This window comes from Pelophylax lessonae (assembly GCF_965119305.1).
Source record: "Pelophylax lessonae genome assembly, chromosome: 4".
NCBI lineage: Eukaryota > Metazoa > Chordata > Amphibia > Anura > Ranidae > Pelophylax > Pelophylax lessonae.
In genome coordinates, this window is record NC_138771.1 from 582,003,147 (window position 1) to 582,030,641 (window position 27,495).

General features: G+C 42.3%; 1 protein-coding gene across 1 annotated transcript in view; it reads left to right on the plus strand.

Moving 5' to 3' along the window:
* LOC309552799 (adhesion G protein-coupled receptor E3-like) overlaps positions 1 to 27,495 on the plus strand; it is a gene marked incomplete at its 5' end in the record, with an annotated part of 123,887 nt that overhangs the window by 52,388 nt on the left and 44,004 nt on the right. The window contains 4 exons of the mRNA XM_082253713.1: positions 745 to 928; positions 10,535 to 10,648; positions 17,924 to 18,099; positions 21,323 to 21,487. Of these exons, the coding sequence (XP_082109839.1) occupies positions 745 to 928; positions 10,535 to 10,648; positions 17,924 to 18,099; positions 21,323 to 21,487 (639 nt within the window). The remainder of the gene's footprint in view (positions 1 to 744; positions 929 to 10,534; positions 10,649 to 17,923; positions 18,100 to 21,322; positions 21,488 to 27,495) is intronic.

Here is a 27,495-nt window from a genome sequence, read left to right on the forward strand (position 1 = left end):
CCTCTCCTCTCCTCTCCTCTCCTTTTTCCTTTCACTCTCCTCTCCTTTTTTCCTTTCCCTTTCCCTCTCCTCTCCTCTCCTCTCCTCTCCTCTCCTCTCCTCTCCTCTCCTCTCCTCTCCTCTCCTTTTTCCTTTCACTCTCCTCTCCTTTTTTCCTTTCCCTTCCCCTCTCCTCTCCTCTCCTTTTTCCTTTCACTCTCCTATCCCTTTTTTCCTTTTCCTTTCCCTCTCCTCTCCTCTCCTTTTTCCTTTCAATCTCCTCTCCTTTTTTCCTTTCCGTTTACCCTCTCCCCTCCTTTTTCCTTTCACTCTCCTATCCTTTTTTCCTTTTCCTTTCCCTCTCCTCTCCTCTCCTTTTTCCTTTTTTACTCTCCTATCCTTTTTTTCCTTTTCCTTTCCCTCTCCCTCTCCTCTCCTTTTTCCTTTCACTCACCTATCATTTTTCCCATTTTCCTTTCTCTCTCCTCTCCTCTCCTATTTCCTTTTACTCTCCTATGCTTTTTTTCTTTCACTTTCACTCTCCTCTCCTTTTACTCTACTATCCTTTTTTCCTTTCCCTTTCCCTCTTCTCTCCTCTCCTTTTTCCTTTCACTCTCCTATCCTTTTTCCTTTCGATTTCCCTCACCTCTCCTTTTCCCTTTCCCTTTCAATTCCCCTTTTCATTTCCTTTCCTCTTTTCTTTCCCCTTCTCCTTCCCATTCCTTTCTTTCCTCTCACCTTCTGTCTCAATTTTTCTCATCACAGACAGCAAAAGAGGAACTCAAGAACATAACCAAAGAGATCGCTCAGTCTATCTCCAATTTCAGCACCATCGCTAAAAAAGTGCAGAGAGAATTCATTACAGGGCTTCTACAAAATGTGGAACAAACTTTCCGGATATCATTTCTGCAGGCACCAAGGACTCAAACAATCAGCACACCTGATCTAGGTGATCATATATAATATAATATGTGTAATACTTATGCCGGCTTAACAAAAGGGGTCTTTACTCTTTTTATAGCCCAACTCTGGGCTGGATTTTTCATAAATTGCCCCCCAGCTGGTTTAAAAAACAAACAAACAAAGCAAAAGCATCTCAGGGTGTGTAATACTCACCTCTTCTTTGGCATTGTCCCTAACAATAGCTTGTTTCTGCTCAGGGCATCACGGGTCCACCCAATGAGGGGGCAACACCACAGCACCCTGCGGTCATAGGGAAATTATACATAGAATACCAATGACATCATCACGTTCTGCACCATTGAGGAATTGTGGAAGATCTGGCACTAAGGGGGGGGGGGGGGGGCGGGGAAGAGACTTTGTGCATCACAGGACTGGCTTGAAGACGCCGGAGAGAGGTAAGTATAAAAACAAATATAAAAAATGATACTGAGACTTTCTACATAAGAATAAAAAAGCCAGATTTGCAGCAAATGTACATGCTGATAGGAGGAGAATGTGTAAGTGAGTAGAAGGGTGACTCGGAATTAATCTGATGTCTATGAAGGTGAATCTTGCTATTTAATTCTTATTTGTAGAGCTAATATGCAAGCTACCGTCAAATAAAAGGAATGGGAAACCTGCCGTTGTCTGTACCAATGCAAAAATGAAAAAAGAAGCTCTTTTCTACACAGGATTGCTAACTCTCTCTCTAATAGCTTCAACATGCACTTAAAATATGACTGATGTGAGCCCACCCATTTATAGAACAGGATACTGGATTATCTATTCCTTCTAATACTATTCACTGCATTATTGGTGGTTCCCTCTTTGTGGAGGCGAACCTGTAACCATTCCGGTCAAAATCTGAGTTTCACAAAATTTGTGAAACCTGGGGATTTACCCTTGATAGCATCAAAACAGAGACTGATCCTTAAAGCAGATCTTTAATCATGTTTTCATCTTTCCATCTATTAAGTCTTCTATCCTTGTTGTTTTAACTGTGGATAGTAAAACATTTTTTTTTTGCCATTAAATATCTTATACAGCCCACTTCCTCTTCCTTCTCTGGTAATTAGCCTAGGCTAATGGCATCATGCACAGGTCTCTCTCTCTCACTCTTGTGAGAGTTTGCCAGCAAAGGAGGAGGGGTGAGTCATAGGAGAGCCAATGAGAGCTGCAGAGCTGAAGGAGGCTGGATGAGGGTGGAGATAACAGGAGACTGCAGAAATCCATGAGTATTGGTCAAGAGAGGAGAAATGTGCAGGCAAGCGCGCGTGTGTGTGTGTGTGTAAATCCAAGTAGTGAACGGGCAGCAGCTTCAGCTGCCCACAGTTAAAATGGCTGCAGCCAGACTTAGTGGTGGGAGATTTCTGCAGCATATTTGGCAAGTACAGAATCACAGTATACATAAAATAATATGCAAAGAGGTTGGAGGGCGGCTTTAGAATGGTAAATATGTTTTTATTGCAAATTATGTGAGCAGACTGCAGTTCCTGATCTCATCAGTCTGCTACTATACTTTGACTGCCGGGTCAGCAGACTGGGGCTGGGTTAGGACACTACTGTATTCCTCAACTGTAAAAGAGAAAGTAATTCTATCCACCTGGCTGTGCTGTGTGATGGGGCTGTGTAAATCTCAGGGCTGGATGGACAGAAATGCATATCATTTGGCAGGTAAAACCGCTCTAATGAATGTGTAGCCCCCTGATCCTAAACTGGGGCTATAATGTAAATTTAGTTTTTGGCTGGGCTGTAGACAGCTCAGACTGAGTGTACAGTTTATCTGGTCTTTCCCTAATCTCAATTTGGTTTTGCATTTCTCACTGTTGCCAGGAGGTGCCACTGGTACCACAGGCCAGTATGAGATGGTACAATTAGTTTGCGTTATGAATACTTATTTTTCTTCCAGCCAGCCCAGTAAATGGTTCTTGGCCACTGGTGCATTCTGGGAGAGGATATACAGTATATGTGGACAGGGATATGTGCTCTCTCTCTCTCTCTCTCTCGCCTCAGGCCCTCCTGGCCTGAAGACGTGCTGCTTAATTGAGCTGTGCATGTAGGCCCAGAAGCCTTTCTGGGGCCTACTAATCCTGAGGTGGGTCTTAGGCTGTCTTGCCCAGGGTGGAAGAAGCCAAGCCAAATTGAGAAGATCCAGGGGAGGACTCTTGCTGGAGAGAGCCAGGATGAAGGCTGGTCTCTCATGAGGGTCTTGTGACTCGTTTGGAGGAAGCACCTACATCTAATAAATGCATACAGTGTTGTCGGGTTGGCTTAAAGGTTCTGGCACTATAAATCTTGTTCTACATCTGAAAACGTGTTTGCAGTATTGCCAGGTCAGCCAAAAGATTCTAGTACTGTGAAGCTGTACTTTTTCTGGATTAAAGGAGTCTGTAAGTGATCGACTACTGGTATCTGAGACCCCTAACCCTCTCTCCTACTACCTTCTTTAAAGTTCTACAATAAAGCTTTGAAAAGATCAAAATGGACTGGTGCCCAATTTCTGTTCAAAACTCCCCATTAATGCCATTAGCTCAGGGATTAATTGGGTTAAATGCTAACTCGCCCCCTGCCTCTAGAGGTTACACCCTGCCTTCAGTAGTCCACGGGGGTACTATACATGTATTTACATGTAACTGTAGCTGATTGCTTTGAATTCAGTTTTTTTTTTTTTTCCAAAAAAATTTTTATTTAGAAATTGTCAGAAAATATACAGAAAATGCAATCTCTTGGCACAAGAGACATTAAGGTATCAACAACTTTGATTTTAACCAGCATGGTTTACATGAGAAATATAACAAATCATGCATAGAAAGTCAACATAGCACGAATATTGCTTATCATGCTGAAACAGAGTGGGTAACAGTAATTCAGAAAACTCAGTAACTTATAATGCATCTAGAACGGAGGAATAGGAAATCATTCTTTCAAGGGATGGTTTTCCATTCAGCTTTGAAACACAACCATTAAGAACGGACGAATAGGGGCATATGGTGACATGTCTAATCGAAATTATTGTGGGAGTGAATCAGCCCTTAGGCATATAGAAATAACGTGTGGAGATTAAACAAAAATTCTTAATGGAGTTTTTAGTGTGGGTTTTGGAAAAGGTAAAGTCATAAAGAGATCATTTTTATGATCGTATTTGAGAAAGTATGTTCCTGTAGGGAGTTGGCTTCCCTGGGAGCAGGGTCCAACTCCCAATGAAATTTAGGAAGAGTTATGTGGGTGGAATAGGGGAAGGGAAGAAGAGAGGGGGGAGGAAAGGAAGGGTAAACGGGTGGGGATGAGGGAGAGTCGGGTAGGGTAGGAGGGGGTGGAGGGCAGGAGTCGGCGGCTTCCGCCTCCAGGCCAAAACGGTCAATAAATCTGAGGATTAGCAACTCAAGTACTTGATGAGTATCAAGGTTGGTAGGTTATCAACTGAGGATGGGTCCGAGGCCCACTCCCACTACTTCCCTTGCTTAGGGGCGGGAGGGGCCCATGGCCCAGTCGGGTAGAAAGGATCAGGAGCATGTTTAGCCAAGAATCCTTAGGTGATATAGAGTAAGTTCGAGGTGTCAGCAATAGGTGCATCACGTGTCATTATTTGTGGGTTAAGTCGGTAGTACATTTATGTCGGGAGGAGGAGCTGGAGAGTAAGACCTACGGAACCAGGTCCAGGGAGCCCAAATGCTAGCATAAGAATCTGTTCTGTCACGGGCAATGGCTATCAACTCTTCTAGTTTCGCAATTTTGTCCACTCTATTTAGCCATTCCTGTTTTGTAGGTGGATCAGTTGACTTTCAGTGGGGTGGGATACAAGCTTTGGCTGCATTGAGAAGGTGGGGTAGGAGGGATTTGCAGTATCTATGAGGGGGGGTTTTAGTAAAGTGAAGTAGAAATAGGGCGGGTGAGAAGGGGATATCTATATTCAGGTCTTTTGTGATCGTGTCCCGAATTGAATTCCAGAAGGGACGGATCTTTGGACAAGTCCAAAAAATATGGAGGAGGGTTCCCGTATCAGACTGGCATCTCCAGCATGTATCAGGGATGGTAGGGTGAAACTTGTGGAGAATCTCTGGGGTACGGTACCACCTAGTTAAAAGTTTGTAGCAGTTCTCCTGTGTGGTAACATTAAGGGAAGCTCTATGTGCAATCTGGGACATGTTTACCCATTCTTTGTCAGAGAAGAAAAGGCTAAGATCCGTTTCCCATCTCGGTTTTGCTTTGTTGATAATGCCATGCGGGTCTGTAGTCAGGAGATTATATGTGATAGAGATGAGATGGCGTGTGGGCGAGGTGCGTAGGCATAACTTTTCAAAAGGAGAAGGGTCTCTCGATAAAGCTCCAGCGTTGTTAAGTGAATTAAGGAAGTGTCTGATTTGAAAATATGACCAATTGGGGATGGGGGAAGTTTTAATAAATTTACTCAATGGTTTTAAATCTGTAACATTGTGATCTTGCCTCACGTGTGTAGCCTTCTTTTGGAGAAGGGCGGTTATGACAAATGGCCCTCCCAAAACAGGTTAGTACACTAAACCTGTAGGTAAATAAAAGAACTAGAACCCTCACAAAGTGGAAGAGTGGGAATAATAATAAAGTTGGCAGTACCTACACCCAGGACAGAGCCTCTGTGAACAGGGATTCCCTTTCTGGAAAATGAATCAGGAATTTATTCAGTAAATCCAAAGTAGTTAATAGCAAAAGAACCACTGCAAACAGCATATGACATTAACCATTTGACCTCCAGAAGATTTACCCCACTTCATGACAGACCATTTTTTGCGATACGGCACTGTGTTATTTTAACTGACAATTGCACGGTCATGCGACACTGTACCCCAAAACTAGAGCTTTCATTTGGTGGTTTTTGATCACCTCTGCGATTTTTATTTGCTGCACTAAAAACCAAAAATTACTGACAATTTTGAAAAAAAAAAAAAAATATACAAAAAAACATTTCTTCACTTTCTGGTATAAAACATATCCAATAAAAAAATTGTAAAAATCCAATTTCTTTATAAATTTAGGGCAATATGTATTCTGTTACATATTTTTGGTAAAAAAAAAAAAAAAGACCCCAATAAGCGTATGTTGATTGTTTTACGCAAAACTTATAGCATCTACAAACTAGGAGATATTTTTATTTATTTTATTTTTTTTACTAGTAATGGCGGCAATCAGCAACTTATAGAGGGACTGCAATATTGCAGCAGGCATTCGGAAACTAACTGACACTTTTGACACTTTTTGGGGACCAGTGACACTAACACAGTGATCAGTGCTAAAAAATATGCACTGTCACTGTACTAATGACAATGGCTTGGAAGGGGTTAACATCAGGGGCGATCAAAGGGTTAACTGTGTGCCTAGCCTGCTTTTTGCTAAACTGTGGGAGGTGCTTTTACTAGGGGAAGATATGGATCCATGTCCCTGCTTTTTCAGAAACACAGGATCAATGCCTTCCCTTCTGTCTGGACGACCACTCTGTTAGATGATCGACGGGTGCCAGCAGACATCAAGTCTGCCATTCCCTTCACTGGGCTCCCACTGTGTGTGTCCACAGTGGGAGCAAGCTGTCGGCGGGGCGCATTCTACCTGAAAGAGCTGGATTACATATATATATATACTGTATATATATAAGTAATCTGGCGCACAGCTGCCACCCTGTAGCAGTAAAATTGCTATAGGGCAGACCTGAAATAGTTAACCATAAGCATATAGATGCATACCAGTATAAAAATAATACAAGCTTTATACAAGAAGAGTTGTAGCAATGCCCTCGTAAAGGACTGCCAGATATTCACTGTACAGGTCCCCCTGAATTACCAGCATACAGTCATGACAGATAAAATTCCTTATTTTCCTCTTCAGCTCGCTCCAATAATCAGTCCAGGGGTATTTGGTTGTTTTTGTATTTTATTGTAAAATCGGGATAGGAGAAGCAAATAGTGGGATACTCCATTTAACTATCCACAATGTTGAGGACTCCTATCTTCTGGTACAACCAGGCTGTTGATTCACCCTGCCACTATGGATGAATTTGAATTGAGTCCCTTCTCCCAAGACAACTTGGTGAAGAGACAATTATCTTCAGGACACTCTCCCTAGCATCCTCTTTCTCGTGGCCTGCTGACACCCATCCACTTACTATTCCACATGCAGGGGTGGCCCCCCTCAAGTCAGGCCCCTTTGACACAAGTCCCTGTACTCATGATACTGTAGTCCCAGGGTCTCCAGTGTCTCCCCTCTCAGTCAGCCTTCCTGGACCTCTGGGTTCAGCTCCTCTTGACCACTCCTCTGGCCCTCAGGATGACCTCCTGCGACCGCATGCCACCTTTACAGAGGAGGAGGCAGCCCCCTTCCTCCGGGACTCTGCCCCCAAGCCAAAGGCCCCACAGCACATGTGCTCCTGGCTTTTATACAGTATCCCAGAATGCACCGAGGCGACCTGCCCTCCGCCAATCACCAGGACTGTATCAAAAGCCTATGCACCCATTTGTCAGGTTTCCTCCGATTGGCCAACATGCCTCCCTATTGGACCATTGTGAAACACTCTCTAGACTGAATGAATCGCATACTGAGCACAGCGAGCAGACCTTATCAACAGATCCTGCTCTCTGGTAGGCAGAAAGAAATATAGATTTACCTGCAGCCCATCTGGTAAGCAGACAGAGCTCAAAACTATACTTTCTCACAAGCACCTACCTAGGAGGGTGCTACACAGTACATTCCTCTAATGTAAAAATAGGTATTATCAGCAAAGGGCCCAATAGGAGTCCTGGCGGTATTGTGCACAAATACCAGGGTGTATATAATTATTAATAGGTATATCTCCACATGAATGCTGCAGTAAAGTCCAGTTGTAGGGGCCCCTGAGGATAATCACAATGCAGCATTTGTCTTGAAGTCTTGAAGCATTTGTGTTGGAGACCTGAAGACAAGATTTGCGGTGATAGGGGGGAGATCTTCCAGCCATTAACCAACCAGGAATGCAGCTTCTCACAGAAACTTTGGTGTGGCACTGGAACTCAGTCACCCTATCTATTCTGCATCTTAGTCCCTACTAGTTTCTAACCCGTCATGCAACCAGAAATCTGACTACTAGAAGCGGCTGTCGGATGCCTAACCTGGCTTTAGTCTATGCTCTTTATTGAGCCCTGAGCTAAAACTAGTTATAGAATCTAAGACCAGAAGGGACACGGTTAACTAGAATAAAAGGAGCTGCATATAAACTCTATTACAATAAACAGGTTCACCTACTAATATGCTGGAAAGTGACCACTACACACATACCATAGCACAGACCTAGCTACTGTATCTGGCACTGTGCATGTGAGATAATAACAAGAGGAAAGAGATAAGTCTGTCACAAGGATTTAGAAACACACTCGAGAAACTATAGTTTAACTCAAGAAGCTATAATTAACACTCAGGAAGCTAAAGTGTTACTAAATGCACAACAGTAAAATCAGTCTGTATATGCAGTAAAGCATGCTTGTTATACTCACTGTGGGACCTAGGGGTTTTTCCCTTTGCATTGCGTAAAAAGACTTTTTGATCTTGTATGCACAGATCCTCCCCTTCTTGCATTGTCCCCAAAACATGTCTGGATAAGACGGAGTTTGTGGAGTCAGTCTCCACATGCTCAGTTTGGTGTGTATTGCCAGAGAGTTTTTTTTTTTTCTTGGGAGAGTGCATGTGATCAGAACAGGGCCAATGGCACTGTCCAGACAGAGGGTCAGGTGTTCTGCATCCTGATGGTACTACTAGTGCAGTATTAAAACTCCTACAAGCTTTAACCAGACACTGATAGAAGTCATAAGACTGCTATATACTGCTGATGAGAAAAGGTAATTAGCAGTTTATATTTACTATAACAATTGCATTTTTATGTTCTGTGTACTGTGGGAGACCAGATGTAGTGAATTCAGGGTCCTGGGTTTAATAACACTTTAAATTAATAAAACATTAGAACATAGGAATACTTACCTAATAGTCTCTGCCTCTGGTCTAGGTGAAATACATCAGCAACAGCAGCTCCTGTGTGTGCGTAAGATCATGAGGTTCAATTTGTTGTTTACTTCCTGAAAATCCCCCTTTATATAACATCACAGTCCTCCAATCTTGGTTTCTAGCCCAACTAGTAGAGATGGGCAGAACACCCCCTTTTCGATTCACAGCAGAACTGCTGAACAGGGGAAAAGTTCTAACCCGAATAGTGAGCCATTGAAGTCTATGGGAGCCAAACAGGTGAAATCAAAAGTGCCAATTTTGAAGGCTTATATGCAAGTAATAGGCCATAAAAGGGGTATGAGAGCCCGGGTACTGCCCTGGGGGACATGTATCAATGCAATCATTTTTTTAAAAAAACAATTGTTTTTTCCAGGAGCACTGATCTTATTGATGCCTAAAGTGCCATAATAAAAATTAAAAATTCCTTTAAATATAGTACCTGGGGAGGTCCCCATAGTCTGCCTGTAAAGTGGCACATCTATAGCATATATAGAACATGCTGCAGAAAAAAAATTAATTTCTAAAGAATAAAAATGAGTCAACTCACATTTAAATTGACTCATAGTTGCAATTGCCAACACCCGGCTAAAAGTAGCATGCCAAAATAAAGACAAAAACTAAAAAAAAAAAAACGGCATGGGGTCCACCAAAAATTCATACCAGACCTTTATCCCGGCTTTCAGATTCTGATAAGTCCCCTACCCACAGACCCCCACAATTACTGGTCACGGTTGAGGGGATGAGGCCCTTATCCCTATCAGCCCAAAGCACTCACCCCCCATATTGAGGGCATGTGGCCTGGTGTGGTTCAGGAGGTGGGCGCAAGTTCGTTCCCCCCTTTCCTGATGGCTTATCGTTAAGGATGCCGCAGCTGTATTCTTGGCCCCGCTCCTCAACAACCAGCTTATACTGCGCCCTGATTGGGCAAAGCTTTTTTCCAATCAGGGCGCAAAATGCACTGTGCAGTGCGTTTGGCGGGGTGTTGTGCGTTACACGTTCTAGAATATTATTCTGAACAAAGTATAACGAGTTCTTTTTAATCTATTCTCCTGTACCATGCCCTCAGCACTGCAGCTCCTGTACAATGCCTGCAGCCCTGCATCTCCTGTACCAAGCCTGTACCATGCCTGTACCGTGCCTGTACCTCCTTTACCATACCTGTACCATCTCCTGTACCATCTCCGGTACCATCTCCTGTACCATCTCCTATACCATGCCTGTACCATCTCCAGTACCATGCCCGCAGCCCTGCATCTCCTGTACCATGCCCCCAGCCCTGCATCTCCTGTACTATATTCGCAGCCCCTGCACCATGCCCGCTGCCCCTGTTTTGGGTCTCGTGGTGGTCCAGTTGTGTCCACTAGCTGCTGAATTTCCCACCCTAGGCTTATACTCAAGTCAATAAGTTTTCCCAGTTTTTTGTGGTTAAATGAGGTGCCTCGGCTTATATTCGGGGTCGGCTTATACTCGAGTATATACGGTAATAAATTCACCTGGTATAAAAGAAATGTTCAGAATATTGAGATGTTATTATGCTGAATACATGTACTTTCTTTATGGCAAAGCTGTTTTTACAAACTGTGAGAACTTGTTTCCATAACACCATTTCCCCCCCTAGACATTACCATGAAAACTTCCCATGACAGCTGCAGTCCCGGTGTCCAGTCCTTCACCCTGGTCTCAGCTGACAACAATATGGAGGTACCCTGCAGTCTTGTGCCTGGAGTCAAAGGTAATATGAAAATGTAATGGCTCAGTAGCTATTATATTAATTGTTTTTTTTTTTTGTTTTGTTTTTTTAGCACTTAAAAATACAATTAGAAAAAATATTTTTACGTACATACAGTATAATATGAAGCAAGTGGGTGATAAAAAGAGAAAGGGTCCTTTCACACGGCCACTCCGTGTGTCCGCAAATCATCCTATTTTTTTGCGGATGATTTGCGGACATAATGTAAGTGAATGGCACTGCGGATGTCAGCGGAATACCATCCGCTGACATCCGATTTTCCTCCTTTCAGTTCTGTTCCGTTTTTTCGAATGGAACAGAACCCTATTTTTTCATCAGTGTAAAAAATGGAAAGGAAGGAAAATCGGATGTCAGCGGTATCATCCGCTGACATCCGCAGTGCCATATACTTACATTATGTCCGCATATTATCCGCAAACGGATGGGATGATATGCGGGCACACGGAGCGGTTGACACAAATGTCATCCGCTACGTGAAAGAAAAAAAAAAAGTCCCGCAGCGGACTAAAGCAGCCGAGCGGCCGTCTGAAAGGACCCAAAATATTGTTTTTTTTTTTTAATTATTATACTGGATTACTATTGTTATACAAAGTTTATATAGTACCATCAGTTTGTGCAGCTCTTTACTAAATAAAGGAAATGGTACAATTATAATACAATTCAATACAAGAGGGTTCAAAGCAAGTGAAAATGCAGCTTTTTAGTTAGAGGGAGGATAGGCTTCCCTGAAGAGATACATTTTCAGAGATTGCCCAAAGGCTGACAGAGCTAGAAAAAGCCACACAAATTGGGGTAGGGAGTTCCAGATGATGGTAAAGGCTCTGGAGAGATCCTGGAGGCAAGCATTGGAGGAGAGATGAGGGAGCAGGAGGTCTTGGGAGGATCAAAGAGGGTATTATTTTTAGATGAAAATGGTGATGTAGCTTGGGGCAGAGTTGTGGATGGCTTTGTATGTTATTGTATTTTGAATTGTATTTATTGGGCAAGTCAATAGAGGAATAAGCAGAGAGGGGTGGTGGACACTGAATGATTGGTAAGATGGTAATATAACCTTTTTAATTATTTTGCTCAGAACTTGAAAATAAAATTTAAAAAATATATATATATTTAGGTAAATAAACATGAAACATTGCATATTGATGTCCCATGTTTCTAAATCTAGCCAGTAGTTAGTTTTAGGAACTTCAGGCTACATTTCGCATGTTTTACCGTTTCTCCTTACCACCTGTTGTAAAAAGTCTGTTTACAGAACCCAGTAACTCAAGCTGAAGTTTATGCTAAAAACCTTTATTGTATGTAAGGGCACAAAAAAAAAATGCAGTACATAGTACATGTCTGCAATACATGGACATTTCCCCAGATTATATCCCATTAAAGATCTTACAAGTATAGAAAAAACACCTGTTAATGTGCTAGAAATGTATTCATCTCCTGGGTCCTATTGTGGATCAACAACACACAGCATTTTTGTGGACATTGTCGGTTGTCTTGTTAAGCTTCTTAGACACACCAAGTAGTCTATTTCATACAACATAAATGTTCTGCTTCTTCAATCTAAACACTGAAAGTATGATCTCTATAACTGATCCAGTAGTGGTGAGATAGCTGTAACTTACAGTCTCAGTAGAATTAGCAGACAGCGAATCGATTAAAAATGTCATCTTGCAGATCATAAAAAGATTTTTTCAAAAAAATTGTGCAGATCCTCACAAATGAACATCAGATAGGTAAAAAAATCATAAAATTCACAGGTTTGTTGGGTAAGATATGTATTTTTGCTGATTACACAAAGGTGTGTAATAGGGTTGATATACCTGGAGGTTTTTGTAACATGGAACATGATTTGGCATTGCTGGAAGATTGGTCAAAGTAGTGAAAACTGAGGTTTAATGTTTCTAAATTTAAAATATTGCACCTAGGGAAAACAAATCCATTGAGAGAGTACAACATTGGGAGTACAGTGTTAGCCAGCATTACAGAAGAAAAAAATTGGGGGGTACTTATTTCAGATTATTGCAAAATGAGCAAACAGTTTGACCAGGCAGTGTGAAAAGTGAATAGAATTCTAGGAGACATACCTAGAGGGATCACCAGCAGGAGGAAGGAGGTTTTGATTCCCCTAAATACACGGTAGATCTTTAGTGGGACCTCATTTAGAATACTGTGTCCAGTTTTGGAGACCTCACTTACAGAAAGATATTGATAAGATAGAACAAGTCCAGAGACGGGTAACAAAATGATGAAAGGTTTGGGGGATAAAACATATTGAGAGCGACTTCATGAACCTAATATGTACAGTCTGGAGGAAAGAAGGGAAAGATGAGACATAATTAAAATCTTTAAATACATTATAGCACTGCCCCCCTAGGGGTGGCTGAGTATACATTTCCCTGGGCCTCCGTCTGATTATCCTGCAGCCAGATGCTAGGGTATTTTCACACGCCCAGGTGCACACTCATCCGCTCGTTATACAATGACCAGTCTAGGGGATTTGCTTTTTTTGTATTTTATTGGTAGAACTTGGATAGGAGAAGGGATTAGTGGGATACTCCAACTTTAACTATGCACAGATGAGGACAACTTTCACTTGGCCTCACTTGGTTGAACTGAATAGCAGACCCTATGCTAAACCATATATAGTCTTTGGCTTGCTCTGACAGCAGACTTAATGAACTCTGATTCTTCAGGACACTAACCAGTATTCCCTTTAGCTGGCACCCGTCAACTGACTTTACTAGCTTGAAGGGATGGCCCTCACAGAACAGACCCCTAGACTTAGGTCTGTACTCACAGTAGCCAGGAACAGATCCTTCTAGATGTGGCTCCCTCCCAGTCAGCTCTGCAGGACATCTGGATTGCATTTCCATGCCTAGGCAAATTATGTCATACATCCCAGGAGTCTACAGGAGAGAAGGGAGGGTTCGCAGCTCAGTCTATGTCTGAGCTAAAGGCAGATGGATTCCAGGAAGTAAATGATACATGAATCATCTCCCCTTACTCAAGATGGCCATGACCAGAAATGTTAGGGGTGTTTTTCAAGATGATTTCTCAGTAAAATAAAACATGGAGACGTGGATGGAGGGGGGAGATTGCTTTGAATAATACAAATAAATTAAATAGCTATTTTGGTTTGTGGTGCTCAGATGCAGTGCAGTTCCACTTAAAAGGCAAACAAACATCAATGCATGTGTAACATGATAGTAAAGCCTAATTTATCTGTAGCCCTAAGATATGAATTGGGAAGGCTAATTATGCTCCATGAGATAAAACAAGAAGTGTATATGAGACATAGGACACCTCTGAATTTCTGACAGGACCAACAGGTATATTTTTGCACTTATTAAACAGCTATAACAAAATGGTTTCAATGATAAATTTAATGGTAAAGTGGAACAACTAAGAGAAGAAAATTATTAGGGTTTACATACACTTTAATGAGTTTAGAACTGTGTATATTGCCTGTTCCAGCTCTTTGTGTTATCTAAGTGATGATATACAGTGGGTACGGAAAGTATTCAGACCCCCTTACATTTTTCACTCTTTGTTATATTGCAGCCATTTGCTAAAATCATTTAGGTTCATTCTTCTTCCTCATGAATGTACACATAGCACCCCATACTGACAGAAAAACACAGAATTGTTGACATTGTTGCAGATTTATTAAAAAAGAAAAACTGAAATATCACATGGTCCTAAGTATTCAGACCCTTTGGTCAGTATTTAGTAGAAGCCCCCTTTTGATCTAATACAGCCAGGAGTCTTTTTGGGAAAGATGCAACAAGTCTTTCACACCTGGATTTGGGGATCCTCTGCCATTCCTCCTTGCAGATCCTCTCCAGTTCTGTCAGGTTGGATGGTAAACGTTGGTGGACAGCCATTTTTAGGTCTCTCCAGAGATGCTCAATTGGGTTTAAGTCAGGGCTCTGGCTGGCCCATTCAAGAACAGTCACGGAGTTGTTGTGAAGCCACTCCTTCGTTATTTTAGCTGTGTGCTTAGGGTCATTGTCTTGTTGGAAGGTAAACCTTCGGCCCAGTCTGAGGTCCAGAGCACTCTGGAGAAGGTTTTTGTCCAGGATATCCCTGTACTTGGCCACATTGATCTTTCCCTCGATTGCAACCAGTCGTCCTGTCCCTGCAGCTGAAAAACACCCCCACAGCATGATGCTGCCACCACCATGCTTCACTGTTGGGACTGTATTGGACAGGTGATGAGCAGTGCCTGGTTTTCTCCACACATACCGCTTAGAATTAAGGCCAAAAAGTTCTATTTTGGTCTCATCAGATCAGAGAATCTTATTTCTCACCATCTTGGAGTCCTTCAGGTGTTTTTTAGCAAACTCCATGCGGGCTTTCATGTGTCTTACACTGAGGAGAGGCTTCCGTCGGGCCTCTCTGCCATGAACCCCCGACTGGTGGAGGGCTGCAGTGATGGTTGACTTTCTACAACTTTCTCCCATCTCCTGACTGCATCTCTGGAGCTCAGCCACAGTGATCTTTGGGTTCTTCTTTACCTCTCTCACCAAGGCTCTTCTCCCCCGATAGCTCAGTTTGGCCGGAAGGCCAGCTCTAGGAAGGGTTCTGGTCGTCCCAAACGTCTTCAATTTGAGGATTATGGAGGCCACTGTGCTCTTAGGAACCTTAAGTGCAGCAGAAATCTTTTTGTAACCTTGGCCAGATCTGTGCCTTGCCACAATTCTGTATCTGAGCTCTTCAGGCAGTTCCTTTGACCTCATGATTCTCATTTGCTCTGACATGCATTGTGATCTGGAAGGTCTTATATAGACAGGTGTGTGGCTTTCCTAATCAAGTCCAATCAGTATAATCAAACACAGCTGGACTCAAATGAAGGTATAGAACCATCTCAAGGATGATCAGAAGAAATGGAAAGCACCTGAGTTAAATATATGAGTGTCACAGCAAAGGGTCTGAATACTTAGGACCATGTGATATTTCAGTTTTTCTTTTTTAATAAATCTGCAACAATGTCAACAATTCTGTGTTTTTCTGTCAGTATGGGGTGCTATGTGTACATTCATGAGGAAGAAGAATGAACCTAAATGATTTTAGCAAATGGCTGCAATATAACAAAGAGTGAAAAATTTAAGGGGGTCTGAATACTTTCCGTACCCACTGTATACAGTCCTCAGCAACTATTAACTGATCCCTTAGCCTAGCCCAGACTTTATCCTCTATTATTCCAGCCCAGATGAAAGGGTACCCTTGTAGCCCCTAAAACATGTTGGAACATCTAACACAAATAAAACCTATTCTGGACTTTTACTTATGAAGTGGAACCTTTATCTTCCAATCTCTTTCCATAATTGCACAGGGACTATCCCAAAAATGGTCCTTAGAATAAAAAAGCTGCCTAACAACCTCTATGCACCCCCCATCACAAATCACAAAACACCAAGTAAACCAGTGCTCCTCATTTTCTCCACTACAGTATACAACTTACAGTGGTTCTAAAGGCAGAAGGCTTTTAATCTTAACGCATTCTATGCATTAAGATAAAAACCTTCTGTGTGCAGTAGCCCTCCTCAGTCCCCCTAATACTTACCTGAACCTCCTCTGATCCAGTGATGTTGCTCAAGAGACTGGGCTGGCCAGGACTCTCCATCCTGATTGGCTGAGACAGCAGCAGAGCACCATTGGCTCCTGATGTTCTCAATCAAAGTCAGTGAGCAAATGAGGAGAGAGAAGGGGTGGGGATGAGCTATTGCTCCGTGTCTGACTGGACACACATAACAGTGGCTTGGCTCAGGTGCCCCCATAGAAAGCTGCTTGCTGTGGGGGCACTCGGAAGGAGGAGGGGCCAGAAGCGCCGAAGAGGGACCCAAGAAGAGGAGGATCTGGGCTGCTTTGTGGAAAACCAACTGCACAGAGGAGGTAAGTATACCATGTTTATTATTTTTAAACAAAAAAAAAAACGAGACATTAGTATCACTTTAAAGTGTTACTAAACCCACAACAGTAAAATCAGTGTGTATATGGAGTAAACCATGCTTGTTATACTCAATTTGGAACCTAAGGTGTCCTGTGCATTGTGTAAAAAGGCTGTTTGATCCTGTCTTCTCTGATCCTCCCCTTCTTCCAGTGTCCCCAATCCATCTCCTGACAAAACAGAGGCTTGGGGGCAAGCTGCACATGCTCAGTTTGGTGTGCATGCGATCAGCACAGGGCCAATCAGCACTGCCCCCATACAGAGAGTCAGGGGTTCTGCAGCCTCATAGGACAATCAGCGGAGAATGAAAACACCTCCTACATGCTTTAACCGGACACTGATAGAAATCACAAGTTCTATACTGCTGAAGAGAAAATGTATTATATTTACTAAAACTATTGCATTTCCATGTTCTGTGTACTGTGGGAGACCGGATATAGTGAATGCAGGCTTCTGGGTTTAGTAACAGTTTAATAAGTCAGAGCAGAAATTCCTCCCCCTCCCTCAGACTGATCCATTGAAAGACAGTGTTCTTTAAATGGAGAAACACCCATAGTGCTCTGGTATCCTTTGTTATGGGTGCACCATGTATTACATTTCACATAGGAAACAAAAGCATTTACGTACAAGGCCCCGTTCACACTGGGGCGATCCGACTTCTAGGGGCGACCTTCGAGGCAGCGCGCCGCGACCTCGGAGCGGCCGCCACGGACTTCATAACATTGAAGTCTATGACGGTCGCTCCGGGTCACCCCAAAGAAGCTCCGGACCCTTTTTCTAAGTCGGAGCGACTTGTATTAGAACAGGTCCGCAGCTTCTCTGTGGAAGGCGACCTACGGCGACCTGTGAGGCGACCAGGTCGCCTCACAGGTCGCCCCAGTGTGAACGGGGACTTAAACATCAGTTTAAATCATAAAACTTAAACAAAAAAAATAAATAAAAATACGGTGACCAAAAACCGCTGTTCAAACTAAAGTATCGTTCTGGCTCAGATAACACAAGACAACTAAACAATCATACAGAAGAGTTATAAAATGTTTATTTTGTGTGGTCATCTGTATTATTCTGTTTGTGACCTATATCAGCTTGTAACAGAGGAGAATAACTCTCCAGCAACCCATCAATATTGCGCTTGTACATCTGGGGTGTACTCATTTCATAAGCCTTGGGTCAAAATAAAAGTTATATGTCAGAGTGACTGCCTTACAAAATTTGGGTTCTAGACAAAAGCCAAGATGGCAGCAGCCATGTTCCTTAACTGCGTTATATATTTTATCTGCTATCTTCGAAACGTAATTTCTTTTTGTATTCAGGAGGCGCTATTTTTACTACCTACAAAACGTTAAATGAAAGTATATCACTCACTCCGCAACTTCCTGAATGGGATGGCGAGACGGTGATCAACTCACAGGTGGTGACTGGAACCATCACAAACCCTAACAGTCAAAATCTGAGTACCCCTGTTGTCTTCAAATTTTCCCATCTGCAGGTCAGTATTTTAACATAAAAAGAGTCAACGCAACCCTACCATGCTCTTGTTAGATGTCTGCAGGGACCCGCCAATCATTCAGGAGACAGGTAGAATGGTGATCTACCTATGTATATAAGGCAGATCGCCTTTCTGTGACAAGGGAAGACAGTGATCCTGTGTTTCTGCTAAGTAGGAACAGCAATCTCTGCCTTCCCACAGTACTAACTTCTTCCCCACAGCTGGCAAGCACTCCCTAGGAAGTTAACCCTTTGATCACCCTTGATGTTAACCCCTTCCCTGCCAGTGTTATTAGTACAGTGACAGTGCATATTTATTAGTAGTGATCATTGTATTAATGTCATTGGTCCCCAAAAGTGTCAGTTAGATGTCTGATTTGTCATCCGCAATATCGCAGTCCCACTTTAAGTCTCTGATCGCAGCCATTACTAGGGAAAAAAATAAATATAATATAATAATAATAATGATAATAATATAATAATAATAATAATAATAATATAACAAAAATAAATATAATAAATAAATAATAAATAATATATAATAACTAAATAAAAATTCCAAAAATACATCTTATAGTTTGTAGATGCTATAACTTGTCTACTGGTAAGCCTATAATGACAACAGAGCAGGGTTAAAGTCAAGTCAGCTGTTGAACTCTGATGCTAAAAAACATTTGTCTATCTGGGCATTCAGACTTGAATGACCTCTAGTAATGTAAAACATAAACCCACAGGTGTTTTTTTTTTTTTTATTTTATTTTTTTTACCACTATTTTTCTTTTATACTTGTTTTTCAAGACAACAACTACAATAATTTAGAGGTGGAATGATAGGCTTAGTGCAGTATAACACATTATTTTTATGGAGGTCTACAGTATTTATAAGACCAAAAAAGAGCAATAACTGAGTAGGGATTTGGTTCCAAAAGAGGGACAGCCCCTACCTATGATTGACAGCTAGGAGCTAAGAAGGTGACACTTGGGATGTTTTTCCAGTCAAAAATTCAAGTGCATCTTATAAGCCAGATACCTCTGACCTGAGTATACTCAAAGTTTGACATACAAGCTAACTTCTTTAAGAGTTTGTAACCCTAAAAAAAAAAAAAAAAAAAAAATTATCCTGTTCCTGTAACCACTTCAATACCGGGCACTTTCACCCCCTTTTTGCCCAGGTCAATTTTCATCTTTCAGCGCCGTCAAACTTTGAATGACAATTGCGCAGTCATGCAATGCTGTACCCAAACAAAATTTGTATAATTTTTTTAAGACAGACATAGCTTTCTTTTGGTAGTATTTAATCACCACTGAGTTTTCTTAATTTTTTGCTAAACAAGAAAAAACACCAAAAAAATTGAAAAAAAAAAAAAGTAATTTTTCTCCTTCACTGATGTGCGCTAATGATGCAGCATTGATTGGAACTGGTGAGGTGGCACAAATGGGCACTGATAGGCAGCACTGATATACAGCACTGATGGGCACTGATAGGCATCACTGATGGGCACTGAAAGGTGCACTGATGGGCACTGATTGGCATCAATGATGGGCACTGATTGGCACCAATAGTGAACACAGGTGGGCATCACTGGGGGGCACTGGCAGGCATCACTGATTGGGCTGCACTGAAAATCAATGCACTGATCATGAGCCCATACCTCCCCTGTCAGAAGAGCTGCTTATCACGCCCTGTCAGCACGAGTAGAGGAATGCTGATAACTGGCACTTACTATTTACACTGTGATCAGCTGTGATTGGACACAGCTGATTACGTGGTAAAGAGCCTACCTCATAGGCTCTTTATCGTGACACACTGCACCACCAATCACCACGCTGTGCAACCCTAGGGGCGTGCACAGCTGCTTGTTCTGAAGGACGCCATATGATGTCCAGTCAGAATAATGGACCCCCACCCAGCCTTCATTCTGCTATAGGGGCGGGAAGGTGTTAAAGCATGAATAACAGAACAGTGCTTGTGCTGTGTAATTTGTCCCTTTGTATCATCTAAAATACCTGGTTGATCCTGCCTGGAACTGCCCTCCTCTCTGTAAACTGAGCAGGTTTATCATGGCTGCTGATCCATGATACCGTGGTCAGTTTACGTGCCTTCGTCATCCCACAGTCTCTCCTCTGTCCACTCTCCCCCTCCCTCCCTGCGTGTCAGCTAGTCTCTTTCAATCTGCTCCCCACCCCTCCCCTCCTGCTGCTAAAAGTACTGTGTTTTTTTAAATAGAATCCCCTATGTTTCAATAGAATTTAATTTAGTATTAGTATCTCTGTTGCAATCTACATTACAGCAGAGCTCACACTGGGAGAGAGAAGGGCAGCATTGGGAAATAGTAATTTGTGCTGCATTGTACATGGGGTAGCAAAGAACATGCTCATAGAAGAGAGCACATTTCACTGTCCAGTTACATAGTGCAGGGTGGGGAGAATACCTGCAAGTGTTACAAATCTGCAGCAGAGGAAAATCAGATCTCCTGACCTAAAAGGAAGCATTGCGCTGTGTAAATCTCAGGACTAGATAGACATAATTACAAATCCTTTGGCAGGTAATACGGTCCCATATATGTATTTCATCTGTGAATATATCTGTTTATCTGGAGTTCAGGTTTATGCTTATAAAGAGATTATATTACCACTTAATAATCATGTTTTTAAAAGGAAAAATTTTCATTTTAAATTATCCCATAATAAGTAATCAGTTAGACTCGGTTACCACTGCTGTGCTCCCAAAGCTGTGCATCTTCCTTGCTTGCGATTTCCTTGCGACTTCTGTGATTTAGCATTGCAGTCTATGGCACTCAAGTTGCACCAAAGTCACAGAAAATTAATGTAGAAACTTTTTTTTGTCCCTGTGACTTGAGTTGCATTAATTAGGTTGGCTTAAGTGAAATAAATGTGTTTTGACTTGTCACACGTAAAGTCACATAAGTCGCAGCAATGTGAACCAGGGTTTAGTATATGAATCCAATTAGTTGATTTCTATCCAATACCTGTTTAAATTAGGTCCTCTCCATAGTAGCTTTGTACTTCAAAACCTAAGCCTTTATAACTATTTACCACTTCCATCAAAAAATCCAAAATCCGAATAGACTACAGGGGATGAAGACATGCAGATCATTCCTATATGACCATTGCAACCAATTGCTCTGTATCATTATTGGTGGAAGTGATGAGGCTTGCATAACTTTGCCCAGTTACTGAAATGTATACATCTTTCCATTGCAGCCAATAAGGCCCTTACATAAATACATCTGTGTATTCTGGGACCCTGAAAAGAATAATTGGTCAGAAGAAGGCTGTGAGACGGGACAATCTGATGACACACACACCAACTGCTCCTGTACCCACCTCTCCAGCTTTGCACTCCTCATGGCACCGCAAGGAATACAGGTGATTTCAACAAATAAGAATGTTGATTAAGCTATTATAGTGTTGTAAAACATTAAACATAGGCAGAGAGAGGATAATATCACAAATATGTTATTGATCCAGTGTTCAGTGGTATGGCCAAATGTTTCCTGACAACACCTTGTAGGCTTGTGACCGTGGGTAAAGTTAATCCACTATCACCTCACAAACCATTAAAGAACCTTGCCACTGCAACTCAACAGGGATGGGGAGCTTTTTCTACACTGAGGCTCCAAACCGTCTTCAATCGGTTGTCATTTTTCTTAGATCAGAGTGAATATGTTTTATCTCATATAAGATCTACAATTTTAGTCACAAGGAGATGCGACATATTCCTTTAATTGCATGCACTGTGAGCTGCATGCAGATGCAAAATGGTATGCCCTTGCCTTATAGAACAACCTACGGAAAGGGTTTTAGAGAATCTAGTTATGGCAGCCATGTCTTTGTTTAGACTCACTGCAATTGTGGTGATGCCCTGGTGTCAGGAATCCTAAAATCCGAACCGAATGGTCCATATAACCTACGGAAGGTTCAAGAGGCAAGTTTTTCCTCACACAGATGTTATACACCCTCGAAAGGTGAATGGCAAAAGGGAAAGAGTCCGTCTCGCATCCTCTCTAACTTAGGTAGCTTGAAACCCAACATGGTTATTTAGCCAGAGCAGTTCAAAACACAACAGTTGCAGAAGTTTCTTCTGTGCTCCTACAAACAGGATAAACCATACTGCCCAAACAATAATGTTTATTTCTGTTGTTCTCTCATTTTATTTTAAGGCTAATAGATTATATTTCTGTATGTCATTTTTCTTGTCTTTTTTAGTTTTTACATGATTTGGACACTAGATTTGGGTGATTCTCCCTCTAATGAGGGGGTAAGCTCTCTCCTCAGCCTTTTTCCATGAACAAAGATCTTGCCCCTGTCAGCAAGTCACTGGGGATGCGATCTTTGTGGGCTTGTAGGCAGGTGCAGTCTGTACTCCCCACGGTAGGTAGCACTCAACCCAAGCGACAAAGCAGAAGGGTAAGGAAGTTGTGAGGAACTTGGCACCCCATTTGACTCCAATGGCCATCTTGGATCAGGCAGAGTCAATTTAGGCCTCTAAAGGAAGGAGTAGAAATCCACGCTTAGGATAAAAAACAGAGTCAGGCTGCTGCCCACCTCAAAAGTAAACCCCCTAAGGGATGTACAAAAGGCAATAAACAAAAGTGAGGTAGATGGCGCTGCCAGTAGTAAATGAGTAAATGAATATAAAAATAAATAGTGGTAAGATCGTAGAGTATATAGGACCTTGAAACACAAGCTTAGAAGAAATAAATTGTTGTATAGAGGAATCAGGTATGTAAAATGATAATAAAAAGGAAATAATCAAATGCTAACAAATGCAGATCATAAAACTCTTACAATGAATAAAATAAGGCGCATTGGTATAAAAATATGGTAAAGTGCAAATTAAGTGCAAAAAGTGTAAAAAATTCAGTGCAAGAAGTGAAGATAATAAATAGTTGGCAAAAACATGTTTGCCAAAACGGAGGCTTAAATAAAGTGCAATTATAAACAAAGTGCACAAGTGAAGCAAATGGCAAAGGAAGCCAAATAACAGAGAGTATTAATAGGGGATGAGTGAATAATTTAATAATCCAAGAATATCATTAAATAAATAAAAATCATAAGCAAATTGAGTGAATGGATGCTCCAATAATCATGATAAAGTGACACAAGTGGAAAAAAAAATGTTATCAAAGTAATAAATAATTAATAATGTATGACTGGTGATCCAGGGGCAGTAATAAAGTGACCAGTGATGTAAGCTCAAATGAGCAATATTCGTGACTATAAAGATATTGAGAGTCCACAATTGGTGCTCCAGGGGTGTTAACCCAGAGATACACAGTGGGTCCTAGGGTGGTCCGCTTCATAAGGTGCAAGTGAGGGGTAAAGTGTGACTCCCCTATGATTATGCCCACACTCACCGGAACTCCGTACCCCTACAGGGGTAAACAGTGTTGTATATCTCGGGGTATAATGGGGGCTCCTCTCCACTCTGGACTCCAATATAAGGTAATATAACCACAGGACCAGCTCCAGATAAATATATGTAAGGGCTCCAGGGGACATCAATAATAAGCCAGGGTATATAAGGAGGTATTCCGGACCATATAATAAAGAAAAACCTCACATAGTGAAGTACAGTAAAGCCAAAGCATTAATTAGATTAAAAAAGGGGTACTCACATTCCATAAGAGTAAAACGAGCATTGAATATGCAATAGAAAAGGGAACAGCAGCTCCTAAGCGGTGTACAGCGGGGGTTCCGGCTTCCGGGACGCCGTTCGCTTCACCAAACCGGAAGTGCGTTCCAACCAAGGTAGCGGATGTGACGTAGTTACCCTTATGCGTTTCTTCATACAGACGTGATCATGTTGTCTGATATTTCCTGCTGGATTGACCAGTTACAAACCAATAAATGATAAAAATAAACTCTCAATTCCAATGAGAAATCGGAGACTTAGATGCTGCCTGTCCTTTCCTGGGTCCTCCTGGCAGTATGAACAAAAGATCGGTCTTACAAATCTGAGCCGATCTTTCCAAGTAAAACTTAAGTGCACGTACTACATCCAGAGAATGTAATAACTTTTCCTCCTCTGTTTGAGGATCTGGAAAAAAGGAAGGCAGTGTAATGTCCTGATTCAAATTAAAGGCGGACACCACCTTGGGCAAAAAACCTGGGTATGGACATAGAATCACCCTATCTTGATGTGAAAATGTAAAAATCAAGAATGGCCCTTTACAAGAAAGAGCTTCTGGTTCCGATACCCTTCTGGCTGAAGTTGTCACAATCAAAAAAACAGTTTCCTGGTCAGAAGAACCAGGGGAACCTGCCACCGAGGTTCAAAAGGCTGTCTTTGTAAAACTGCCAGCATCAAATTTAAGCCCCAAGGACATAATGGTGGCTTCACAGGTGGAAGCAAACTTAACATTTTCCAGACATAGGTCTGAACCAACAAATGGGAAGCGATCGGTTCTAAGGCTGAAATTTGCCCTTTAATAGTGCTCAAGGCTAATTTCATATCTACCCCTGCTTGAAGGAAAGCTAGAATTCTCCCGATGATATGTTTGCGGGGATGCCATTTCCTGGCTTCACACCAGGCAATGTAGGATTTCCAGACCCTGTAAAAAATGTTTCTAGAGACTGGTTTCCTAGCATTTATCAGGGTATAAACTGCAGAGCCAGATACACCCCGCTCCTTCAAGATTAAGGCTTCAATAGCCAAGCTGTCAAATTTGGAGACTGTACAGCAGAGAGGAATATCAGACCTTGAGAGAGTAGGTCCGGACGCAGTGAATTGGCTCAAGGCCTTGTCACTGCCAACCTTTGGATTTGTGCATACCAAACCCTCCTCGGCCATGCCAAAGCTACCAGGATTACTGGTTTCCTCTCTAGCTGGATCCTGCGCAACAGATGCAGTTTCAGCTGTACCGGCGGAAAGGCATAAATCAGGGAATACTCCTCCCAAGGAGTCACTAAAGCATCCACTCTGACTGCGAGTGGATCCCTGGTCCTGGACAAAAACCTCTTCAACTTGTTGTTGAACCTGGATGCCAACAGATCTATGTCTGGGACCCCCCCAGTATAGGCAGAGTGATTGAAAAATCTCAGGATGTAAGGACCATTCCCCCCGGAAACATCTGTTGACAGCTTTGAAAATCTGCCTGCTAGTTCCCTATTCCTGGAATAAAAACTGCTGTCAGCCGAATGAAATTTGGAGGGAAACTGAGTTGCGTATTATGCACCGTGCCTATATGCCGTTCTCTACGGATCCTCGTAACCCACAGGGTGCGACATGCCCACACTGCAAAGTTCCACTCCCCACCCTAGCCCACCGCTTTTGGCAATGCATGGCTATATCCAACTTCTGGGACCACGTTCTCTCTTTCATTTTTGGAGTCACACAAGTCCGCATACCCAAGGATCCTTTCCTTTTGCTCTTCGGGTATATTGGGACCCGCAAGTTCTTTCCAGACCCCCGGACACCGGTCTCCCCCACAAGGAATGGATTTTACTTTGCCTCCTTATAGCCAGGAAATGCATACTAAACAAATGGACCTCCCCTCTGTGCCCGAAAATCACACACATAAAACAAGCGCTACTACTGTGTCTCTATAATGAAAGATTATCCATGGATGTTGGGAGTGTTGCCTCCTTTAATCGCTTCTCCGCCCGCTGGAATGCTTTTATCCTTACTACGCTCACAAATCAGGAACAACTGGACCTTCACAATTGGCCAGCGTACCATACTGGTCATCTTGCTAAGCTGCAAAGGACGGGCTCAATGTAACATCAGTTATTATTGTCAGTCCATCTGCCTATGTTACCTATAGCACTATTGATGGTCCCATTTTACTATCTAAATATTTGCATATTTTATCTCTACTCTAGGTGTCCTCAAATTACTCATGGCCGACCTCCGTAGTCTTTACCTCCCCCCCCCCCCCCCCCAGGTTCCCTACTTTTCACCCCCCCCCCCCCCACCTTCATGCAGGAATACTGCTATTTACCTGTTCTCGGTTTATTATTGGTGTAATAACGCGACTGTCTGTACACGACTGTACCTTCATTCATTACCTGTTGTTTTGATTGTGGTTATTGTACTGTGAAAAAACTTTCAATAAAAAAAAAAAAAAAAAACTGCTGTCAGGCATAGCACAAATGTCTCTAGCAAGGATAGTATGATATCCACCTCTTTCTGGGCTGACTGACTCTTTGTACCTCCTTGATGTTTGATATAAACCATGGCCCCGACGTTTGGGCATCCAATATTTCAAAGCGGACTGCTCAGTTTTCCAGGATGTTGATGGGGAGACCTTTCTATACCCATGACATTTCCTTTGGACAGTGGCTTCTTCCAGAATCGCTCCCCAGCCAGGGAGACTGGCTTCTGCAGTTACAGGAGGAAAGGATCCACTGTTACTGTTACTCCAAGTTACTGGAGGAAAGGATTTTCCCTTCTCCAGATTTTTGGTCAAAAACCACCAATTCAGACTCTGACGTACTCTTGGTACCAGAGACATGGACCAGTCTGAAGACTTAACCTTTCCAGTCCATGCTGACAGAATGTTGTTCTGTAAGGGTCTGGCATTGAATTGAGCATAGCGAATTGCCCCGAATGTGGACACCATTTTCCCCAATAACTTCATGCCAAGACGTACAGAAGGATATCTAAGCCTTACTGCGGATCGAACCAGATCCTTCAGGTCTGTTACCATCCTTGTTGGCAAGAATACCTTTGCCTGTACTGTGTCCACAAGTAATTCCAGATATTCCAGACGCTGGACCAGCTGAAATGCTGACTTTGCCAAGTTCAAAGTCCAACCCGGACGTTCAAGGAACTGTACTGTTTGGAGGACATGTCGGCTTAGAGCAGAAGCCGATTGATCTATAAGTAATAGATCATCCAGTTATCCTATTATAGATATTCCTCAGAGCCTTGGTCAACAGTCAATACTGGAGCTTGGATCTTTGTGAACCCTCTTGGAGCCGTAGCTAGCCCGAAGGGTAGGGCCACAAACTGAAAATTATGGTTTTCTACTGCAAAGCATAAAAACCTTTGAGCCTGGAATATAGGCACGTGAAGATATGCATCCTTGATGTCTATGGATGCTAGAAATTCCTCTCCCTGTAGAGAGGCCATGACTGAATGAATTGACTCCATACAGAAAGAACAAATTCAGAATCAGAAACTGGTTCAGAGCTTTGAGATCCAGAATAGGATTCATGTCTCTGTTTGGTTTGGGCATTATGAATAGGTTTGAGTAAAAACCCCTGAACTTTTTATTCTTCAGAACCTCCGTAATTACCCTTTGGGCCCTTAATTGCTCTAGAGCCAGAAGCAAAGATCTTCTTTATAGGGGATTTGTCGGTATGCTTGACCTTACAAACCAAGGATACAGGAACACCCAAAATTCCACTTTGTACCCCTGAGAGATGGT